Raw genomic sequence first — 24,530 nt, forward strand, 5'->3', positions numbered from 1 at the left:
CTACTTATCAATCAGCCAACCTTACAGAAACATCTATAATAAACAGGATTAAAACTTTTCATAAGAAACTCAATATTACTTTCAATGCAAACTACAACAGATTTACTAATCTTTATGCGATTCCCAAATTCCATAAAACACCATTAAAATTTAAATTTATAGCTAATGGAACTAATAATTACAAGAAAAATATAGACTATTATTTTTCAATTCAACTTAATAAAATCTGTAAATTTATTTTCAATGATTGTAACACTAATCATAACTATTGCTGGATCATTCATAATAACACTCCTGTCATTAATACCATTCATACCATTAACATCCAAAACATTAACTGCTATGATTTTGAAAACTTATATACCTCACTTCCTCTAGAAGAAATCTATACCAGTCTACTTGATCTACCAAAACTTTTCCTTAATATACTCAATATCATGACTCTTGACAAATGGAAAACCTACCTAAAATGCACACTTTTTCATAACTACATCAAGTTTCAAAATCAACTTTTTAAACAAGTCAGAGGATTGCCAATGGGCTTACATTCCAGCACCTCGATCTGTAATATCTTTTTATTTTTCAAAGAATTTAACTTCCAAAAAAATCTACAACCACAAGAGTTAAATTACTACAAACACACCTACAGATTTATTGATGACCTTATTACAATTAATAATTTTGGTAAAATTGAAAACTCCGACATTTATCCGAATTGTCTTAAACTTAATAAAACTAATAATTCACAAAATAGCATAGACTTTCTAGATCTTCAAATCATTAACTACAAAAAAATTTTACTTTTTGGCAAAACAAGAAACTTCAATTTCAATACTAACAAATTAATAAATTGGAACTCCAACATATCCAAAAAAGTAATTAACAATACTATAATTAATCAAATACAACGAATTAAAACTATATGCACAGATACAATAGATTTACAACGCGAAATTTTGATCCTTATCAAAATTCTCAAAAATAATCTAATTCCCTTTCAATTTATCAACCATTGCCTTAAAAGAGCAGGCGTTAAATACTCACTCTAAATCATTTAACTGATAGGGATATGATAATTTATTCCTAAACCTGAGAAGGCGGTATAAGTTGGATGACTGTCAGTTGAAAGATTTGTATATAGTGTAATTACTCAATTGTATATATTGTAAAAAGCTAATTGTCTTCAGACATATACTGTTACTATACTGTTACTAAAAAAATGGGCCTATTTCCTGCCTTTAGACTGTCTACTAGCTCTTGGATAGCGAAAATGCCTTTTTCCTTTCTTAAATTCTTAATCATTGCGACACGACAATTAGCCAGAAATTAATTAATTTCCATTCACTAGTATTTTTAAAAAAATCTTAACAGACGGTCTCTCTCAGATAAGAACTCCACAAAATACATCCCTCAAGAATTCCAAGTCCCACCCACTACCATAAATTTCTTCACCCAAGTCTTGCCGACTGATATAATTCAAAGCCCCTACTGCCGCTAAGAATTTTCGGACACCCTACAGTTCTGAGTCAGACACGAAGAGAACACACTGCCAACTCCCCCACTAGAAAGAATGTAAGTTACTTAATACCTTTCTGGCCTTTATATCTTCATGTACATTCACTGATCTTATTTATATTATTTTCTATTTTATTTTTATATTATTTTTATATTATTTTTATGTTCTCTTTGATTTGTTTTTGCAAAGTTTGCATTATTTATCTTTTTTATAATCTTCTATGTTTATTTCAACTTTACTTTGATTTCGATTTCATAATGACAATTTCCAATGTTTAATTTCTACAAATAATATAGTACTCAAATACATAAAGATGATAGTGTCGGGGACGATTACTCGAGTTTTACAAGATTTCTCTACAGTAATTGATTTTTACTCCAAATTGAATTGACTAAAATGCTTCATGAGAATCAGTTCTTTGAGTAACAACTATTCGCGGAAATATTTGGCCTGACTAGAATTGCCGGTTTGGCTTTAATTTATAACTCGAGTAAAGACGAAACACTTTCATATTTACGTATTTCTATCAATTATTGATCATTGAACGGGAGTTGGTTTGTTCCCCTTGAAAAGTCAACTAATTTCCGATCAATGACAATAATTACATGTTTTAATTTTTACTTTTACAATTGTAATATTATTCTTCGTGATGATTTAACTCCAGTCCCCGTTAAAACATTATTAACATTTTGCTTTCAAATTACTTCAAAACATCTTTCAAAATATAACTTACCAGTATGGATGCACACTTTTAAAATAATTCTACTTTAATTAAACTTAGGAGATAATATAATCAATTAATCAATACGGTTTAGGAAATAAATTATATATATATATATATATATATATATATATAGGGGCGCGCATTTACCTTTTTGCCTCAGGTGAAAAAATATCTTGGCACGGCTCTGGGCAAGACACAATAATACTTATTACTATTTATATTTATTATTTACTTGCTATTTTTCCCTCAAAGGTGTATTATTATGTTAAAAAAAAGACACTTGCTAATTATGAAAAGAGCTTTACCATTAATTTGGACTCCAAGAGCTTTCTTCCAGGCAAGTCGCCTACGAAAGAACACGGCCACTAGGAAGACGGACAGCAAGAGAAATATGAAACTGCCAAGGACGGCTATAAACCAAGGCTGCTGAACGATTGTATGAAGTGAAGATGATCTTCTAGAAAGTCCGCTATCCATTCCACCAATCATATGAGGATCTGGTAAAAGAAAAAAAATTGATAATTTTTTAAAAAATTCAATAAGTTCACATTTTTAAAGGTTAATGCATTATAAAGTTCATATTTTTAATGGTTCTCATCTTCTAAGGTTAAGCGCTTAATTTAAAATCAGTTCTGTCATTTTTCATTTCTTCCATATTCAGTTTCTGTAAGAAACACGAATTATGTAAATAAAGTTTATAATATTAGCAGACCTGAAAGTGAACAAACAGTGTCGATGCGTAGATACTGCGCTGACTTCTCTAATGATTAGGAATTTCCGTTGTTCGGATTATTACTTTCTAATTTTTGAGAGGCAAATATTACTACTTCTGGAAAGTTATATTCATGTAATAACTGGCTATTAGGGATCAGGCTTAGGCGAGTATTTGTATTTACAATTAAATTAAGAATTAACTCAAATACGGAGAAAGGAAAGTTTTAAGATTTCTGAATAGTTTTTAATACTCATAAAAATTACGTTACAAATAATATAAACTTGAACTGTCATTGCAGTTTGTTGAATCTGCTAGTTTTAGACGAGACTGAGATGGTCAATGAATTTGAGTATGTTTGATTTAGAGTCTTATACTGGCGAAACCTCCCAATCTGATGAAAGTACGTATTTATAAAAACTTCAATGAGAATCTTCGAGACCATGTAGAGACATTAGGTTATTACGAAGCATGAGATGTGAAAAATCAGCAATGCCTTCGTCGGGACTCGAATAAGCATTTTAATCGGATTTTCGTGGCTTCTTTCTTGTATAACGTGAATAAAGCTTGTTTTTAATCAGGAAATGTTTTATGAACATTTTTTCCTCTAACCATATATCCTTAGAGTGGTTAGCCCTAAATGAATAAAGATAAGTTATAATTTAAGTTATAACATTATTATTTAAATTAACCAGTTATTTGTAATATCAGCCTTTATTATAACTTCTCCTTTCCGTTTCCTTACCAGAAAGCAAATCGGTTACCTAGTATTTAGGCTGAGGTTTTGGGATTGTAAGAGAGATTGTTTCTGGATTGCGCCGGCACGCTACATTAGTTCCTACCAGCTCTGGTAATTTGTAATTATTCAGCTTTTGCTGCCGATATTAGAATTTGATACTTCGGAAGTTTTCTAAGCCAGGTTAGAATAAGATTTCAGTTGTATAGAGCTTGGCTACTGATCCTACATTTTAAACTGAATTTTACTATTACTTTTATTACCTCACGACGAGCTGTGGTGTGATTTCGTTTGCACAAGAGCGTACATTTCTGTTATAAATTCTATTTTAATAAAAAAAGTTTATTCAAATCTTTATCTGACTTTGTAGTTGCTTTCAGACATAGTAGTAATTCTCTTCATGTCTGATAGGAATTATGGACTTGTTAATTTTTACCAGATCAAGGAAAACCCCAAAATTACTAAGCAAGCTCTTTGTAGTGATATTTAAATTAAAGGTGAGGTACTTATAAAACTAAATTTCTGATTTAAATTTTTAAAGATTAAAATATTCTTCTGTATCTTAGTGAAGATCTAACTGAAAAATCTTTATAGGTGATAAACCAGAAAAAGATTTTTATGAAGTGCTAAATTGTTTTTAAAATGTTAATAATTGTGTAGAACTAAAAGATGCGTGTATTTAAACCTTCTTCCTTTCTTCTCTGTTCGTTTTAACTATTTTTCTTCAGGCATAAAACAAACCAGAAGAAATATTCGCCCATTAAAGGAAAGTTCAAATATGGGACTAATAAAAGCTTTTTGACAGGATAATGGCAATTTTACATGAAAACAATATATTACAGAACCAGTAGTAATTTTATGATTTTTATGATATTTAATTCAGGATCCCTTTTTATGCACAAATTTTTAAGCAAACGTCGAAAATAAGAGAGTAACTGTAAATATAATCATGCAACGAGAAATGTAAAGCATGCAACGAGAAAAAATAAATACTCTGTACATTACAAATCGATTAAGTGCTTGGAAAGTAAAAAATTAAATTTCCTTTTATTACACGTACAAATATGAAAACAAAAGAAAGCTGCTTGCTTTAGACTGTTACCATTAAAATATTCGATCTTAAGCATAACTAAAATGCTCCATAAATCATCTTAGCTTATGCTGTTTAACCATAACATTATACGAGAAAATTCTTCATTCTAACATGAAAATGCTATTCAAAGGTAAAGTACGGTAAAATCGCATGTAGTTTGTTATGTGAAAAATTGATTTACTGCATTTGTATGCAAAAAAAAAAAAAAAAAAAAAAAAAAAGCTATGAAATCTCTTTTCAGTAAATAATTTTAAAGGCCTCAATGACATAATATAGGAAAACACAAACTTATCTTAATAAATATACTTTTTTTGGATTATGTTAACTAAAACTTGCATTATACGAAAAGATAAAAAAGTGAATGACAAATTCCAGAAATAGAAAGTAAAATATTTTAGTAAATTAATGGAAACACTTTTGTCGTGCACCCAATACCGATATTTGCCATTTTTGTTCGAAATACTTTCCCTCCCCCCCCCCTATCAAAATGGTAGGAAAAATTTGCAGTCGAATACTATCTGTATGTCTTCTTTTTATTTATTTACTTTTTTTTGTAGCTACAGAAACGTATAATTTTCTTTCCATGATTCAAATAAAAACAAGTTTTAAACTCTAAGCTCTGAATATTTTGTTATATTAAATTACTTATTAATTTTTCAAAAAGTAATGTTATTGTCAAAAATAATCTGTGCAAACTCTAACCATTTCTGTATTTTCGTGAAACCTTAAAATAAAAATGGATGAAAGAAGAAATAACTGTAGAAAAATTCGACACAATAATAATTTTTTTCAATAACGTCCTTTTTGTATTATAATAACATAATTTTTTGGCTTATGCGAAAGAAATTGATATTTGAAAATGATGTTTGGTTACCAATAAGAATATTGACGTATGATGTAGCAGGTCCGACACCAGCTTGTGTGAAGGCCTCTGCTTTTGCTTTGTAAGGTACACCAGCGGTGAGATTTCGTAACGTTATGGCTGTAGTGGTGCTGTTAGTTGTAATGTTGGAATGGAGACTAGATGAATTATCAAAGATTTGAACCTAGGGAAGGAAAAGTGAAAATAAGAAATAAGTTTCATTATTTGGCACAAATTACTGCTAAACTTGAGGTATTATAACTGTCTTCTTACGTAACATTTTCCTTTCTTTGATTAATATTTTATTATAATCTTCTCTATCTCTTATTAAGGGCAGATATATTTATTTTTTCTTTTTAGTAATTATTGTCTCATTTATGATGAATTAATTAAACATATTATTTAAAATAATTTTTAATTATGAATAACATGATAAGAATACAAAAGAAAAAATATTAAAAGGAAAGGAAATGATAATAATATAGTTATGTATTTATATAGTAAATATATTATTAATAATTTATATAGTAAATATATTATTAATATTAAAAGGAAAGGAAATGATAATAATATAGTTATGTATTTATATAGTAAATATATTATTAATAATTATATACACTCATGTCCATAAATTAAGGATAATGCAAAATCAGGCAAAGGAAGAGTTAGAAGCAAAAGAAATTTGACTTATTTGTAAAGCTTATTTATTAAAAAAAGGTAAAGAGCAAAAAAAGATGCTATATGTTTGATATTATTAAAAAAATTAGCGATTTTTTCTCCCTGAAGCAAATTACAAAAAAAAAAAAAAAAAAAAACCCTCTTTATAAAAAAACCAATATTACATGGTTGGTATGATTGTTAATACATTGTATGTCTCCCAGACGATACAATACAGTCCATACAACGCCTAGGCATGCTGAGTATCAAATTATCGATCTGATCTTAGGGGATATTACACCACTCAAAAAGCAATGCTCTCCGAAGTTCCGGTACACATGTAGGAGGAGGTTGACAGGCTGCAACTCGTCGGCCAAGCATGTCCCACACGTGCTCTGCTGGATTCAAGTCCGGTGAGAATGCTGGCCAGTCCATACAGGTTATATCCTCCGATTGAAGGCATTCGCTTACGATGTTTGCACGGTGAGGACGGGCGTTGTCATCCATAAACACAAATTATGCGCCCATGGCGCCCCGAAACAAACGTGCATGTTGTTCCAGAATGACGTCCCGATAGATTTGGCTTGTCATGGTTCCAATTTGAACATGCAGGTCAGTTCTGGAACCCAGAATAATTCCACCCCAAACGAGCACTCCTGCACCACCGTAACGGTGTCGTTCAATGATGTTTTTTTGATGGTAACGGGTACCTGGAGCTCTCCATATGAAAGTCCGGCGAGAATCACACTGCAAGCTAAACCTGGACTCCTCCGAAAACATCACACAAGCCCACTGTTGCGGTGTCCACAATGCATGCTCTCTACTCCAGGCTAACCGCAGGCGACAGTGAGTTGTAGTAAGTGTAACGCATCTGACAGGTCTACGAGCATATAGACCAATCTGCCTTAAGCGTCTGTACACGGTCTGCCTTGAAATTGTCGTACGAGTGGCTGAAGAGAGCTGACGAGACAGGTCTGAGGCTGTGCTCCGCCGGTTTTTTTTTTTTTTTTTTTTTTTTTTTTTTTTTTTTTATCAGTAACAGCTAAATACTGATCCTCATTTTGCGTTGTAACTCTGGGGCGACCTGTGCTGTAACGTCTACTCACATTACCATCATCTTGGAATCGTTACCAAAGCCTGGAGATGACACTCTGGGCAATTCCAAGTTCGTCTGATATTTCCAGTTCGGTACGCCCATATTCCAGACGGCCGATAATTCTACCACGTAAAAAATCATCCAAATGCGTCCTTTGTGTCATAACTATTCGGTTATTGCACTGAAATGCTTATAAAGCGCCTGCGAACAATTTTACTTCTTTGCCTGTATTCCTCTTACACTCTCGTCATTGTGACGTACCATCGGTGTCATCTGGTTACTTCCTGAAATTTACATATGATTCTTGAAGATGTGTGTAGTGATTTTACATGTGATATATTTATTTTAGAGTTCGATTTCCGCGTGACTCCGAATTATCCTTAATTTATGGACATGAGTGTATTTAGATCAAATATTTATGGTAATGCACTTGTATGCATTGGAGAGTATTTACTACTCAAATTATCTATCCGTAATTTTAAAACCACGTACTTACTCCTCTGCAATTTACGGTAGTACTCCGTAGTTCAAAATAAAACAGATTCACTATAAGCATGGCCTCATTTAATTTCCTTATTTATAAATTTTATGTTCATTTCACGAGTATTATTTTGTTATTTCCCAAAAATTTTTAAAGCAAATAATGGGTCAGAAGTCTCGTTATATGCTTCTGCCGTTAATCCTGCATTAAGGGCATGCGTCTGTTTTGCAGTATTAGGCACGTTGGTAACATATGCACCCGCTTATTAAAATGTATCTAGAGTAAGGAAAATCATTTTTAAAATGATGATTCTTTCATTTGTTTGACAAACTGTTAATTACAGGTTGTACTTTAAATTGTATGCAGCGTTTTACTGAATATAACGAACTTTTTTTTCATTTAACATCCGTATCTTCAATAACAACATTCGTATGTTTTGTTGTCTGCGTCTTTCGGCGGTTTGAAATTTTCCTTGTTACGTATATAGGCTCCCGATTGACACCTAATATCTACGCGCCTTAAACTAGGGTTAAAAAAAAGTATTCATTAAAACTTTCAGAATACTATTCTCGTAATAACAGCTTAGAATTCTTCTTATAATTAATATGTGTAAATTAAAATAATTGCCCCTATTTAATTATACCCAATGTTATGTGTTTAACATAGTCAGAGCGAGAGCCATATCTGGTGCAGTCGGCGCTGGGCGGCACATTTTTTTTTTTAATTTAGAAAAGTTCCGAATAGCATAATTTAGGAATGGTAAAATTTTTAGAATAAGGGTAGGCGACGTGTCACAGAATTTAGAACTCGCAAAGATTGCACCGGGCATCAAATTGCCTAGCACTGGCCTTGAGCATAACACAGCGTTTTTCTCCCAGTAAAATTTTTTAAAAGCATGTTTTCCTTTTTTTTTCGATGTTGGCATAAATTAATCCATTCTCTTATCTATGCATTCTTATCTGTAATAATCTTAAATAATGTATTGTATCATTTTGAATCCTTTTATTTTTTCTAGTATTATAAGAAATTTATGCCATTAATATATTTCCAAAATTAAATTTCAAAGGAAATTTTTTTGTGAAAAGTTCAAAATTTTCAGAAGTATGCACAATTTTTTTGTGAATTTTATTTGTTAGTGAAAAGAGTTGTAAAATATTTCCGAATTAAAATTGATTTTTTTATATTATATATTTATAAAAAAATTCAGACCACTAACGGAGCAAGAAGTTAATATTCGTATCTTGTTCTTTCACCAAACATTAAATCTAAAATTAAAGAAAAATTCACATTTATATTTCCTCGGTAGTCAGTGGGAAGAATTGCCATAATTTACACGTTACCTGTAAATGTGAAGGTTTTGTATTAAAAATTACGTTTAAAACTACCGTATTTAAACATCAAGCATACGTATACTAAAGTTTGATGCATATTTAATACATATACTCAGAGTCGTAGCTAGGGTTTTCAGCACACAGGGACAACTGAAGATTTCGCGCCCCCTACTGCTTACCAAGGATGGAAAACATTTAATTCTAAAATGTCGTAACATCAGTTTGGCGCCCCTTGGATTCTGCGCCCGGGGACAGATGCCCCTCTTGCCGCCCTCTAGCTACGCACCTGCATATACTTGAAAACATGAAATAAAACGTAAGTAATAAAAATACTGATTAAATTTTCCGTTCAAAAATACTGTCTATTTGCAGTTGAAATTATTTAAAATTGAATTGAAATTATTTAAAAAATACTTCCCGAATATCGCATTGTTATTACATAAATATAAAAAAAATAAATGGTAATTAAATTTAAAAAATATAAAATTGCATTGCATTATTATTTTCTAAAGTATGAGATAATTATCCCAAAATAAGGACCTACCAAGTAACCTTTCAATCCACCATTAATGTGTTGTGGTGGCGGTGATGACCAATAGATGGCAGCACTGGTTGAACCTAGAATTTCTACGTGCAGATTGTCTGGCGGCGCAGAAGGCACTGAAATAAATTTTAAAATTATTCATACCTCGATGAATTGTTGAAAATCATAAAAATATGAATATTATATATCATCATGAAGCATTAAAATAACAATGCGTTCTAACAAAGCAGTTTTAATATTTATTTCAATATTTTATAAAAGTAGTAACGTTAATTTTTTGGAAATGGAGGAAAAGACTATTACTTTTTAATCTTTATTTAATATTCCCTTACATTATTCAGTTTTATGGTCATTTGACGGAAAATAAATTAAAAGTTTTACGTTCGAGCGTACTTTTATAACAATCTACTTTTTGCTTACCATCTTCTAAGGTTTGGGCACTCTGAGAATTGCTTGGTGGTCCTTCGACGCTTTTGTAGAAGGGCACGAGGAAAAATTCGTACTTTGTGTACTTGCGTAGATCCGTTAATACATAAGATGAAGCACCACCATTTAATACTGTTACCATACTGTAAGTCTGTGAACCAGAACTGAGATCTCGGAAGCGAATGTAAAAACCTTCCACATGTTCCTCAGCACCTTGGATCTGCATTATAATAAGAACATTAGGCATTTATTGTATCTTAAATGGTCACGTTTCTTAGGCATTAACTTTGAATTTATAAATCACACAGTTCTATAACTAGAGCCGGCTTTACCAGTGCCGGATTTAAGCTGCACAAGATATAGCTTAGGGCCCTGTAAACAAAATTGACTTAAATGCCCCATAAAAGGCCCCCCCCCCCATATCTCAAACAGCTTCTCGTCAAATCTAAATCGGTTCTGGGCATTACCGGAAGTGCAATAGATGTCACTACTTGCAAAGAGAGGCAAGTGATGGAGCAAACATATAATTAAACGCATAATATTCTCAACTGAGGGCAAGGAAGCGGCGAAACGTGTTATTGCACCGAACTCGAAAATCTGTCGAGCCGGCCCTGGCAATATGCTTGTGGAAATCTTTACTCAGAAAATTACGGTAATATAATTTAAAGTAACTACTGTCAGTTTTCGTGTATTTTCCCTTAGTATCTTCCCTCAGCTTAACATTTACCAGTAGTTTGTTCATAAATGCTTTTCATTTTATATGTACATTAAGAAAATAACAAATTAAAATCAATTATAAATAAACTCCTGGTAACTACCAAGCTAAGGAAATGTACCCGACTAAATACAGTAATTCCAAATTGCCCTCAAATATTATTGTGTCATTCTTCAGTTTTGAGCTTCTTTTTTCCTAAAGAACATTTTTAAGAAGGAACAACTATGATTAAAAAGTTTTGTCTCAGTCTGATTACAAATCAATTGTTACTTTTAGTTCCAAAAGCAATATATAATTTAGTATCCTTAATAAATTCGAATAAATGTGAACGAAGTTTTAATATTATGACGACAGTTAAGGAATTTGGTAAATGAATTTTTTTTTAAAAACTTTAAAAACTGGAGCCTTTTTTTAATCGACTTATACCTAAATCAGTTCCAAAAACACTTTCTAATGTTTCAATTACTGAATTTCTTCCATTCATGTACTTTATTGATTTAAATTAAATTTTAACGTTATTCATAATAGATTACATTCGTTGTCAAAATTTAAAAATAAATTAGTTTAATTCTTAAAACAATAGCTATCTTATAGTTCGAAATACATTATCATTTTCATGCAGTTATGATGCAGGGTTATGAGGAATTACTTTAGCAATTAAAGTAAATTGCATAAGTAACACATTCAGTTTACTGTATAGAAAATACTTCAAAGTATATTCTTTTTTGAAGAAAGTTCATATTTCATTCGATATTCAAATTCTTGCAACATATTTCTCAATATTCTAGGCTTTGTTATTTTAAAGTTTTGCGCAATTTATCATTAAATTAAACACTGTCAAGTTATTTGTATTTCATAAAGATGGTCTTAACAAAACCTTACATATTATAAATCTAAAAGTGTCATGTGTACCAGTGTCTCAACCAACTTAAATTCGTGACATACATTATGAAAAAATCTTCTTGAACTAATTTTTTGATTTTTCTCATTTCTGTAATGTTGCTAATGCAGTTCTAGATTTTATTTTTCATACCTAATTTTCAGAACTAATTTTCATTGATCAGTTTCATTCATATAGTATTTCTTATTGATCTGATTTTCATTGAATGGTCATTCAGAGTTAGTTCTGAAAATCCTTTATCAAATTATATGTATGGACTTAGCTTCAACGGGATAAAACATTTTAACATGATAATATGTTGTTGTTGATTTTCCTCTGGTTTCTGACGAAGTCAAACAAGGTCCAAAAGACCGTTGACTCTAAGAAAGTCGAACACAAGGAGGGTATTGGAGTAAACAGCCTCTCTAGAGAGACCCAAGCAGCTTAATATGTGCTCGGCAGACGCCTGATATACTTGGCACTTGGTGCTATGTGACAAAGATTTTCATATTCTCTTTGAAAGAGAGGCTCATAATATGACCGCTGGCAATACGTGAGAGCGCAGTTCGGAAACACCTGTCACACTCAAGGGTTAGCGTCCATGCTGCCCAGGTAACAGAGATGGTAGGGGAAACCAACCACTCCACCAAGATTTGTGATGTTTTCAAAGAATATAATTCCAGATAGGTAAGGGCGGAAGAGGAGGAAACATGATGATATAATCAGCTTTGATACGATACAGAAGGTTATATATACATTTTTTAATATAATATTGTTATTTTTCTGTCAAAAAATTTGCAAATTCATACTGATCTTTTGTGAAATCGCTGAGAGATATTTTTTTCTTCTTGAAAAATAACGACATCCAAGAAAATCTGAAATGTCATCTCATTTTTTCTGGTTTGCATATAAAATGGTTTGCATATAATACTCCTAAAGTTCAAATCTAGTAGCAGAAAAAAAATAACACCATCTTTTATTAGTTTCTGCGTTTGTAGAGTTTTTTTTCTTCTTATGATTGACTGGTAAACATCAGGGCTATCTGCCTAACAGTCACTTCAACCGGTCATCAGTGACATTTCCGTGACAAACATCATTTTAACCTCCATCATTATTGATAGAAAGGAGAAGATTATCGGTTTTCTTCTTTCTCTGGGCGTAATGAAGCAGATCTAGAGAAAAAAAAAAAAAAAAAAAAAAAAACCTCTGAGTAGTTTCTTAGCAGGAAGGAAAGTTACTATGTTCCTAAAAGAATCCGACTGAGCGTCAAGTTTAAAGCCTTTTTGAGATTTCAGTCTTGAAATATAATATAAAAATTTATGTTGCATTTAAAGATTCAAATCTAAAAATTTCTTTTAATATGTCAAGAGTTTACTCTTATGGCAAAAGATACATTTAAAGCCAAATAAATAAATAAATATCCCAATTTTCTCATTATTCTGAGAATTTTATTTCAGCTAAAGTATAACCTTGAAACTAACTGTAGCTAAAATGCATTAAGAAAAACATTAAGTGTCAAACTATGTCTCAAACAAAATGCTCTTAAGTTAATATTTAATACGCTTTTTAAAAAAATTTTTTTTTACTTTACAGTGCATTAAATTTCAATAGTGATTTGAAATCTCCATTAATTTTAAAGGAATAAAAATTTCTTTCAAGTTTAATTATTGGAGATTGGAATTTCAAACCTCTAGGTTTACTGGGCATTTACTAGTTGAAGCATTTACTCACGTGTTTTAAATTCTTTCCCTAAAGCGTTAAGGTTGATCAATAACTGACAACAAAAGTGTTGAACGATGCCATAGGCTGTCGAGTTAGTTAAAGTCCTGCACATCTAATCTATTTCAGAACATATATATATATCATTAAAATTTCAACTGCTTTAAACCCCATAACTAGTTTATCTATGAAGGTTTTTAACCAATCTGATATCCTTTAATAGGGAAAATATAGCATACATTCCTGTATGGGTCCTTGTTGCAGAGAGGTTGCTGCTTCCTGTATTTCGTTGGATGAGTTGGAGGATTTTAATGGTAACATCTGTTTATCTGGCATGTGGGGATTATACCTTTGTTGTCTCTCGTGACTGGTTGGGCTTGTTTCCGTTGATAAAGTACTGTTAGATTTCGGTTTCTGAAGTTTTTTCTGCAATTTTGGGCACTCGCGAAAGATGCATACATGGGGTTCTTATTAACTCTGAAATTTTTACTTGTTGTAATTTGTAACTAAGTCTCGAAAGCTCTCAAACAGTACGGTTTGTTACTGTGCTATCCCAAAATAATCCCCCCAAAATAAAACGTGAATTATACATATACATACACATTCAAATGGTTCAAATCCTTCTTATTTTAACCAAGATTTGAACTTAAAAGACTATATAAGAAGCCTGTTAACCACCTTGTGGGACTGATTTCACAAACAGATTTTCAATATTGCAAATGCGTAATTTTTAAAAGAAATTTCTAAGTAAAATTGACGTTCTTAATTTAAAGCTGAAGTAACGTTAGTTTTAAAGTAGCACTGGAAATTTACTGCATAATTTTAAATTAATATAAAACTGCAAATAATTATAAAAATACAAAATGTATTACAATATCTCCTTAAAAAGGCTGAAAATGCAAACGATTTACTATCGTAGAATATATTAAATGAACTCCAACCGAATCAATGCCATATCCCAGGCAGCATGGATGTGAAAATATACGAATAATTTTAGGCAGATATATGCATCATAAGCTTTTCCCTTATTAATATACATATATTTTCAAAGCCATGCATACTTATTCATCCAACTAAAAATCAACGAACAAGCAAATAAAGATATTTTTGATCTTACCTTCCAAAACAATTTCACTGCCGTAGAGCTAATAGGCCTTATATCTTGTAATTCGACAGCTATATTGTTGAGCTGCATACGTGCTTCTTCCAAATCGTAATCAGGAAGCAAGTGGGGAGGTAAACCTTGTAAGACAAAGAAACGAAATAAGTCAATCGATTTTCGATGCTCGAGGAGTTTTGAAGTAAAGAAAAATCAATGGAACGGAATTACAATGTCGGATTTCTAAATTGATTTTTGTAGGAATTTAGAATACTTTGCCAATGAGTTAAGAAGCAGGTGAATTTTGGAGAACAGAACAAACTAAGCTTAAACAGGTATGCTCTTTATTAAGCTTCATTTTTCTGTGTAGTTTACATACAAGTGAATGCGAGAATAAAGTTAAAACAAAAGTCTGATGTGGACACCGCATGACTTCACTGTACGGCCTATTAAATTGTACACATTTTTTGCTGTACTTCATTTAAACTTATTTTCTCAAATTATTCTAACTTAATTAAACGATCTCTCAACGCAGGTTGAAAACGACATCAAAAATTGAAAATTTTGAAATTAAATAACTCGGCCAATTTTTCTCGCGAGTGAGTTAAACTTCTTTTAATTTTACTTTTTCATAACGAGTATAACATTTTTCCCAAATATAAGCATAGAAACAGGGAAACCATATTAAAAAGTAGATTTTGCTATTTGCCAAAAATTAAATAGGAATACCAAACTGAAAAAAAAAAAAAAAAAAAGGCCAGATAAAGATTTTTAAGCCGGGTAAAGAGTTGGTTATCCATATACCATATAACCAACTCTTTACCAGGTTGTAGGTATATATTACAAGGTATTTTCTCCTTTCTTTCCTCTTGCCTTCGTGGCGTAATTGGAAGTATACTTGAGCGTATTCAAGAGATGTAGGGTTCGAGTCCATTATGAAAAAAATAGTCCTTTATTCTGTCGTTATGTATACAGGTTATGAAAAAAAAATCGTGAACGGCAACAATGGATATTTCTGTTGAAATATGATTCCGAAACTTTTCGCGATTATAATACTTCTTTTACTTCGTACAAGGAATTAATAAAAATTCTTTGCCTTTTTTCCTATACGAGGCTGATTAAATATTCAAGTTAGATTTAAAATTAATAAAAACTATTTTAAAGTAATAATTTAGTCATACCGAAAAATTTCTAGCATTCCAGAGTAAAACGGATCTTTTTAATTTATTTTACCTTTAAGGGATCAATAAAATTACTATATCAAACTTTATTTATTTATTTATCTATTTTTCTTAAGACTAAAATTCATTTTCCAAGCTAGAAAATCTTTCATTTTCAGCTTTAACATTTCGGCCCTTAATACTGAAAAATAATCACTTTTCTTCCGTCTCATTTGCATCCGCAAGTAAGAAATTTTTAGTACTTTAATACAAAAATAAATAAGCGTTATACATACCATGAGTTTTGATAACTTTGCTGCTCGGACTAGGAAGACTGAGTCCATGAGAATTCTCTGCCCTGACAAGAAACTGATAATGCGTGTCGGGACGCAAGTTGTGCACAACGTGAGACTCTGTTGCAACGTGATGAGCTGTCACAACCCAACCACTCTGCAAGTCACTGCTGTAGTATTCCACTTAAATACAAAAAATACATATCTAAGAAACTGCTTTTCATTAATAAGCTGTTTAATTTCAAACACATGTTTAATCTTTACTCGATCGCCATGGTTACTTGCAATACACACATATTTAAAATACGCATTTGTTAGAGCTTAGAAATGTAATTTACTAAATTCATTTATCACTAAAACTAATTATTTATCAAAATAAAAACACCTTATCAGCCCAAGAGTGGCTATTAGTCTCGAAATAGGATTTTGCATCGGTTCACTATACACGGCATATCACTTTTTAAATTTTTACCGCCGAATATTATTGCCCTATATTATTTTTAAAGAAATTAAAAAATTGAAGAATTTGCATGTAAGTATGCATCTTCCTAGCATTGTGAAGACGGTAACTACAGCCATCAAATTTTGAATAACGTAGTCCTCCACCCGAACATGGGCACCTGAAAGCCGGAATTTGTTTTACTGTCTATTTCATATTTTGTAAAACTTAACGAATTACTGATTGAAAAATTCAACGATTTCAAAGCAAGCAGTTGTAACACTCTTCGAAATAAAACATTTTTATCTTCAGCACGCGAAAGTGTTCCCATTCGGGAAAATTTAATATATTAATCTTTCAATTTTAATTAATAAATTAGGCATTAACCACAGAGCTATTATGAGTTCACATATCGCGTAGTAATAGCTGTAATATCAGTAACAGAAGAGAAGGCAAAGGTTTTTAAAGGATTTTAAATCACTGTGCTATTCCCTTTTCACATTTACTTCATAATAGAAAGAAAGCGATTTTTGATCTCTACTGGGGATTTTTCACAACATACAACAGTGTACGTATCAGCGTAGCCAACAACGCTATGAGTTCACATGTTGCATAGTAACAGCCGTAACATCAGTAACAGAAGAGGAAGCAGAGTGTTTTAACGAATTTTATTGCCGCCTTGCTTTTGGTTTGAATATCAAACGAAACACAGTATTTATTTAATTCATTAGAACCCTTTGTCTACTGCTTGTTTTATTGCAAACCCTTCTGCATTTCAATTTAAAAAATATTTTACTTAAAATGTTGGTTATATTGAAAGTAGGGCTTTTTGTCAATTAAAATAATGCTGAAAATGTACATTAAAATTACTTGTTTGATATGGTAATAATTGACGACGTTTAAAATCGTACCAATGAAATTTTTACGGTAATATTAAACTAAAAAATAACAATGACTGTTAAAGTGACTGATAATCTGTGATTTTTGAGTTGACAGTTACCTATACGGAGCCGTGCAATATTTCGTGCACAAGCAAGGTTAGTTATATGAATGACAAATGCATAACGCAAGCAAAACGCCAATAAACATCAAGCGATCTGGTTACTGGAAATTTACGGTTTGATAGCCATCGGTGTATTAAACTGCAGTATTTTATGAAAGATGCATGGGCGATAAATGCATGTAGCTTAAGATAACGTAACATAACTCCAAAAACACTGTAAAATCTCTTTAGAGACGTTCTGAATTTAGCATTATTATTTAGAAATGAATAAATCAGACTTCCGTCTCCCAGGATTATTAGTAAATGGTTCGATGCTGGATAGCCAAATGTCATTTTATGTTACAAAAGTAATTAAATTTACACCTGGAATGCAGGAATGTATTCCTTAACTTGCCACGAAATGCGTTCTTTAAATCGGCAGCTGCATGTGCATAGATATGTAACTGTAGTCATTTTTACAATCAAGTCTTACCTCGGTATCCAATGAGTGGCGAAGCACCTAAATTGCTACTTCTTTGCCAATGGAGAGTCACTGACGTTTCTGTTACATTAGTTGCTGTCGGTTGGCCAGGAGGCTTGGGGAAAGTGGAAGGGTCTGGCGCTCGATGAAATATCACATTTGGATTCCTCGGGGCTAGAAAGGATTTCATACCTTAAATTAATTTCCAATTTCTAAGCCATACAAATTTGCTAACATTTTCGACAATAGGTTATAAATCAAATGATAACGTTATTACTGACATATAAGTCCAATATTTTATTATTGCTTTTAGGCATTATAAGGAATTTCTTTTATAAAAGTTATTGATGGACGCAGAAAATCCCATTAAAAAAGGAAAGAGTTTGATAACGTTCTGCAACAAATACAAAAAATAAATAAATGAAATAAATGAACACCCGCCCCCAAAAAAAGTAAATCGATGACATGATTTTTTTGTTGTTTATTTTTCAAGTCGCTTTTTCTTTTTTTCCTTCCCCCTCCCTTTTTTTAGCTCAAAGAGTTTTGGCGTTTTTTATCTTCTATTCCTTTCTTAATATGAGTTTGATTTAATTCATTTCTTATTCTTATCTTGGGTTGCTGAAGCTCTCTACAACTATCTGATAATACATTCAAAGGGAAATACTATCTGCAAGAAGTGTGTAAAGTAATGTGAATTTTAAATGAGAGAAATTTAAAACTTAGATTAATAAATCATGCTAAATATCAAGAACTACGTAGCATTAATTCCCACAGAGAGAACTTCATAAACACAGTTGTCTCTATTTCATGTGATACATGCAAGACACTGCAGAAGATATATTCATTTAGTTCCTCCATGTTGAAAATCGAATATAGCATATACAGGCTTTAATTCTATAGCTTCTTGGGAGTTAATGATTAAACGGAATCAGAATTAAGTGCAGGGAAAATCCCTTGACATCTTAAGTATTTAAATTTATTGTGTCAAGAACTTAAATAATGGTTTGAATAAAAGAGCACCAAATTAAAATACAATAATATGTGATTAACTTTTATTCTTTAATGAATCTTGGAGCATCAGGATATATATATATATAATAAAGAATGAAATTATAGGGTGATCATAAAAAAACTCCCACGATATATGAACTTCTAGCGGCCTATCCGCTCAAGCAATCGAAATGAAATTTTAATTGAATGTATATGCTCTAGATTATAACTATTTAAAATAATACAGCTTTCACGGTTACGATTACAGTGAAAAAGTTTCGAAATTTTTGAATGTATATGCTCGAGATTATGACTATTTAAAATAATACAGCTTTCACGGTTACGATTACAGTGAAAAAGTTTCGAAATTTTTGAATGGCAATGTTTCCCTGAGGAAACTGATCAGTGCTTTGAAGAACCACGCATGGCGTTGAAATGATACACGTATGTCGAAAATTGCCGGAGTAAAACATTTGCAAAGAAGAACATTGTAAAGGTGTAGTGACAAAACAAAGAGAAAAAACTTTTATTGGAATTACAAGTTTTCAACGTGCCCACATCTTAGCAGACGATAACGCATTACATGCGGAAGATACTCGTAGTTGACAACAGTGACGAACTAACATATTAGAAGGTCTGTTTAACTTCGCATTTTACGGAATCTGTATAACTTCGCGTTTCTCAGTTTTGATAAATCTTGCGGATTTGATGTCTACACCTTAGATTTTAGGTAACCCCAGAATCAGAAATCCATGTAGGGCGGTCAGAGGACCGCGGTGGATACAAAGTTTCAAAGTTATGTCTTTGTCTTGAAACTTTGTACACGCTGAAAATTTGTAATTCAAATCAAAGGTTTTCCTTCTCCTGTGTTTGTGTTGTCAACGATCCTTTAAGATGCTCTTGTTTGCAAATGTTTTAAACATGTAATTTTCTTCATACGTGTATGGTTCTAAGGCCATTGGTGCTTTTTCGATGTGCTGATGAATTTGGGAAGGAAAAAAAATGGGTGTTGCCTTACGAAATCTTTTCACTGTAACCATAACCGTGAAAGCTCTATTGTTTTAAATCATCATAATCTCGAGCGAATACCTTCAAATAACTATACCTAAAATTTTATTTCGATTGATTGATATGCAGCGAGGAGTTCATATATCAGACATGTTTTTTTACGACCACCTTGTATATGTAATAAATCATGAACAGTAAAGCTTGAAACGGGAGCCAAACCCAAATGAAAATTCTAGAGTTTTCCAGCCAAGCAGAAAAAAAGATCCCGCAGTCAGTCACTTAGATAAGACAAAGGCTCTTAGTAAAAGTTCTACCGAATTTTGTCGAGAGTTTTTCCAAATATAAAACCAATTTCAATTCAAAAGCATCATACTGAATAAAAAGTGCAAAATAAAATAAGCTAATAGAATGGAATCAAATTAAAATTATTATATAAAACTAATAAAGATAATAACATTGATCTGATCTGACATGATTGATTTACTATTAGAATATACAAGCAGTTAATATTAATAGAAAATATTTTTTGTGTACGTACCGGTTCATAATAGATTGAATGCACAGGTCCGATGTCATTCTATCAAAAGAAACACTTCAAAGTTCTGGAACTTTTCACAGAAATACTCGTACAGGTGTTCTTTGTATCACAGAGTACAATCAGTAGTTACACTTCAAGCTACTAAGGACGTTCAACACAACGCAATGCAAAGCAAATCTAAAAGACGAAGCTCTCAGTACTCCGAAATCGCTCTGAACTAACAACTCACACCAACAACAACTGAGGAACTGATACTCTCGTCGGTCTTCTATAATTTCCTCAGAATTAGCGAGATAGCCATTTACTCAATGAGCATTAACTCTGTCAGCTTTTCATGTTTCATATACAGAAAAGTACAACAATTTCATATAACTTCACTAGCATTTTTTACCTATGTACAAAATTCGTAACAATATATTTCAAACAACTGAAAGCAATGTTAGAAGATCATCTATACAGAAGCAACGACTGGATGATAACCGGCATAATATCGAACATATTCATAAATGTAATTTCAGAGGAGTTGAAAAGAATAATTTATGCTTCCTATCACAAAGCAAATTAAATATTCCAAATCAGAAGGATTAAAAATTATTTTCTGGCACTTCGAAAACAAAGACTCAATTAAATTCTGTGATTTTATGCCAAAAAGCCCGCTCATATAGCAAAAGCTTATATATGATGTCTTTATATAATGCGAAACTAAAGTACTGTAGGGCCTTTTTTAATACAAAGCTTTTTCTAAAAGAGCTCTGGAGGAACAAATTTTTAATATTCTATATGGAATTGATTTTTCGAATTAATAATCAGTACTATAGTAATCTTACACCGAAATAATGGTTACTTTATTTTACTGCTCTTTTGTCCCAATGCATGCATTTCATTGACAAATAATAATTAGCATTTAATTGTTAAAATGTAACTAAGTAATTAATATACATAATAAGTAATTAATATATAATTATTTTGTGGGTGCAACTATTAATTAACCAATATAACGAAGTATTCCTCTGCTAATATAAATTAAGTTTTTCAATCCTGCTACAGGAATAATAAAAAAGGTCTAAATAAAGAATCTAAAATTTTTTAATTTTGTACCTCATGAATAAGAATAAAAAATATGTGTAACATCATGTACCAGTATTGTATATCAAAACGGGCATGATTTTACATTCAATTAAATAATATCTGTAAAACTTTTACCACCAAAAATAATGGTGTAAATCATAAGAAGTGGTATATATACCATAGTTTTAGAAAATCTGGTCGAATGTTTCTCCTCCCTACAACACCTTAGAGAAAAGGAATGCACCACATTTGATTTTCGATAAGATGAAACTGAAGGAAGCAGAAAATAAATTTGAGAATTTGATTTAGAAAGAAAATTAGCATTGATATTGATTTCTACGCATGATTTTTAATTCCATTTAGTAAAAATTTTGACTTGAAGAAGTCTGAAAAAAATTGACTTCCCTTGTAATTAATAATTGCAAATATGATCTTTTCCTTATATTTTTTGATGTTCCTTGTTTAAACTTTTCTCAGATTAATTTCCATAGCAAAATATGAAGTGTTATTGCATCGTAAAATATTTTACAAATAAGTATGATCGTCTAGACGCGCTTAATTGTTTGAAATTACCTACGGAAGGCCTTTAGCACAAGATGTATTTCAAAATTTTATATAATACACAATGAGCCTTCATCACTGCTTGTAATTACTATATTGAATACACCAGAGTGCAGTAGGTAAATATAAATTATTATATTGAATACACCAGAGTGCAGTAGGTAAATATAATATAGTATTTTTGGTAGGTAAATATAATATAGTACCCCTCAAATTATTTCAAGTAGACCCTTTTCAGATCGAATTATTCTCAAGCCATTTCAAATAAAAAAAGTATAACGATATTCATCTAAATTCGAAACTGCATGTATAATTTTAGTCTCTTCTCCATCACTAAAAACCTGTAATTTCAATAACTCTATTTGAAGTTAGTAATTAACAAATTAGTAATTCTATTACTGTTATTTATATATTAAAATAATCTATTTTCAACACAGTCCGCATTCATATTTCTTGATACCATTTATAAAATAAAATATTATTGTAAGAAAACTTTAAATAAGTTAATAACTATAATAACCGATGTCCCTAATGCAGATGTATAAGCTTTGATTGCATGAGTTTTTAATAATGCATTTGATTATGCCACAATTTTTTACTTACATTCTACCGATAAAGATGCACTCCAGGAAGTTTCACCACTTTCACTTGATGCTGTGCATGTATATATTCCTGAATCTGTGTGCTGTAGGGCTGAAAGTTACAACTCAGTTTAAGATTAAGAAAATAATCTAAACATAGTAACAATAATGATATTTCTTTGAATAAAGCAAAAGAAAAAAGTGCACTTAGAGCACATTGAATTAAAAATAATCTCGAAAAAAGAATTATTGAATCTTATTTTCATATAAAACCATAGAAACTAAATCTCACCCCGAATGAATAATTCGTTAGTGATGAAATAACAATGAATTCATTTTCTGTGCTATTAAAAATCACCGATACGATCAATCATTTTCAGTGCAGAAAATTAAATTCCTCTCATTAAGACAATGAAATGAAATTCTGAGAATTGTATGAAAATAATTTGTAGAAGTGTTTAGGAAATTTGAAATCTCTTTGCTTGTTTCTGATAAATAATATGGTTCTTTTTAAAAGGTAATATGTATCTAATGAAATTGTCCTGTCTTTATTTCTCTGAATAGTAATTGAAACAGTCATCTCCAGAATAATATTTAGGACATTTTTAATATAACAGAATTTTGGAACAGCGAAGTAACGAGATACAAGTTAGCGGAGAAAGAAGAGTAGAAGAAAGTAATGCACACTTCATCAAAGCCATAAATAAGATCGGAATTCTTTGATTGAATTTTGAACAGCGATTGGACAGGAGCTTTTACATTGCAGATCATTGCAAATGAAATTAATCACGTAAGTGAAACAGTACAGATTCCAAGACAGAGATGTAGTCAAATTAAAAACAGAAATGAAAAGGTTAATTAAGTTAGTAATTTATTAATAATTTTCTTGTATTCATATTTTATATCTTACACATTATATAGTATGATCTCTCGCGCATACTTTGTATTGCACAATAAATCAGGTTTAATACATTCTTTCATAAGTTGCTCTCTTTAGTTGCTACTCTTTAGTTGCATGTCATACTTCTACTGATAAAAAAGCAGCAACTCTGCTTTCCTAAACAGTAATAACTATGTTATCGTACTTTACGGAAAAGACAAAATAATTGTTATATACAGAATGCCTCGAATAAAAGCATATTCAGATCAAATTTCAGAATAATTCTGCTTTTATCAGTGTACATGTAACACTAACGTGCATATAACATATTTTTATGGCATATGTAACATTATTAGAAAAAACAGTGCTCTTAGAGGAATTAATCCAGATCAAATTAGCATGCTTTTCGGACCACTATGGTATACTTTTATTTAGAACATGCAAGGTATCTAAATATTCTAAATATATTATAGATGAAATAATTTTACCTACGAAGGACTTTACTGGCACTTTTTTTATGATGTAGCATTTGTTATGTTCTTCTATTAGTATTTTAAAACAAACACTTTTTATACACACTTTAAAGCTAATTTTTAACAGAGAATATTTTGAAGCAAATAATGATATAAAAACTAAAAGATCTACCAAATAAAATACCTTTTATTACTGACAAATTTACTTCGCTTAAATACATTTAATATTTTTTTATATTCAAACGTTAATGCCTCTCGGTAAAAATATAATATCTAGCCTAATTAAAAAGTTAAATTAAAAAGGATTAAAATTAAATTAAAAATGAAAATGCAGTACATTAAATGTTTACTTTTCTTTTATCGATCTATTAAAATATAATTTGTAACGAATGCATCATTTGGAATTATTAAATTAAATTTCATCAGCAAATGAACATGCATTTTTAAAAATGCAAAAGAATATTTCAGGATTTCGAGATATATCT

The 24,530-nt window shown here is 31.0% G+C and overlaps 1 protein-coding gene and 1 long non-coding RNA gene across 2 annotated transcripts in view; one reads left to right on the plus strand and one right to left on the minus strand.

Moving 5' to 3' along the window:
- Positions 1-23,817, plus strand: part of LOC118193990 (uncharacterized) — a 45,299-nt gene extending 21,482 nt beyond the window's left edge. Inside the window, exons 2-3 of the long non-coding RNA XR_004759028.2 lie at positions 2,578-2,740; positions 23,257-23,817. This is a non-coding gene — a long non-coding RNA (uncharacterized LOC118193990). The remainder of the gene's footprint in view (positions 1-2,577; positions 2,741-23,256) is intronic.
- LOC118193989 (roundabout homolog 2-like) overlaps positions 1-24,530 on the minus strand; it is a 331,360-nt gene that overhangs the window by 112,628 nt on the left and 194,202 nt on the right. Inside the window, exons 9-16 of the mRNA XM_035365162.2 lie at positions 22,715-22,804; positions 17,959-18,120; positions 16,048-16,227; positions 14,610-14,734; positions 10,173-10,398; positions 9,753-9,868; positions 5,656-5,827; positions 2,546-2,737 (exon numbers count right to left, since the gene is read on the minus strand). Of these exons, the coding sequence (XP_035221053.1) occupies positions 2,546-2,737; positions 5,656-5,827; positions 9,753-9,868; positions 10,173-10,398; positions 14,610-14,734; positions 16,048-16,227; positions 17,959-18,120; positions 22,715-22,804 (1,263 nt within the window). The remainder of the gene's footprint in view (positions 1-2,545; positions 2,738-5,655; positions 5,828-9,752; positions 9,869-10,172; positions 10,399-14,609; positions 14,735-16,047; positions 16,228-17,958; positions 18,121-22,714; positions 22,805-24,530) is intronic.

This window comes from Stegodyphus dumicola, chromosome 6 (genome assembly GCF_044657685.1).
Source record: "Stegodyphus dumicola isolate Sdum_Otavi_A_Nest chromosome 6, ASM4465768v1".
In the NCBI taxonomy this organism is placed as follows: Eukaryota; Metazoa; Arthropoda; class Arachnida; order Araneae; family Eresidae; genus Stegodyphus; species Stegodyphus dumicola.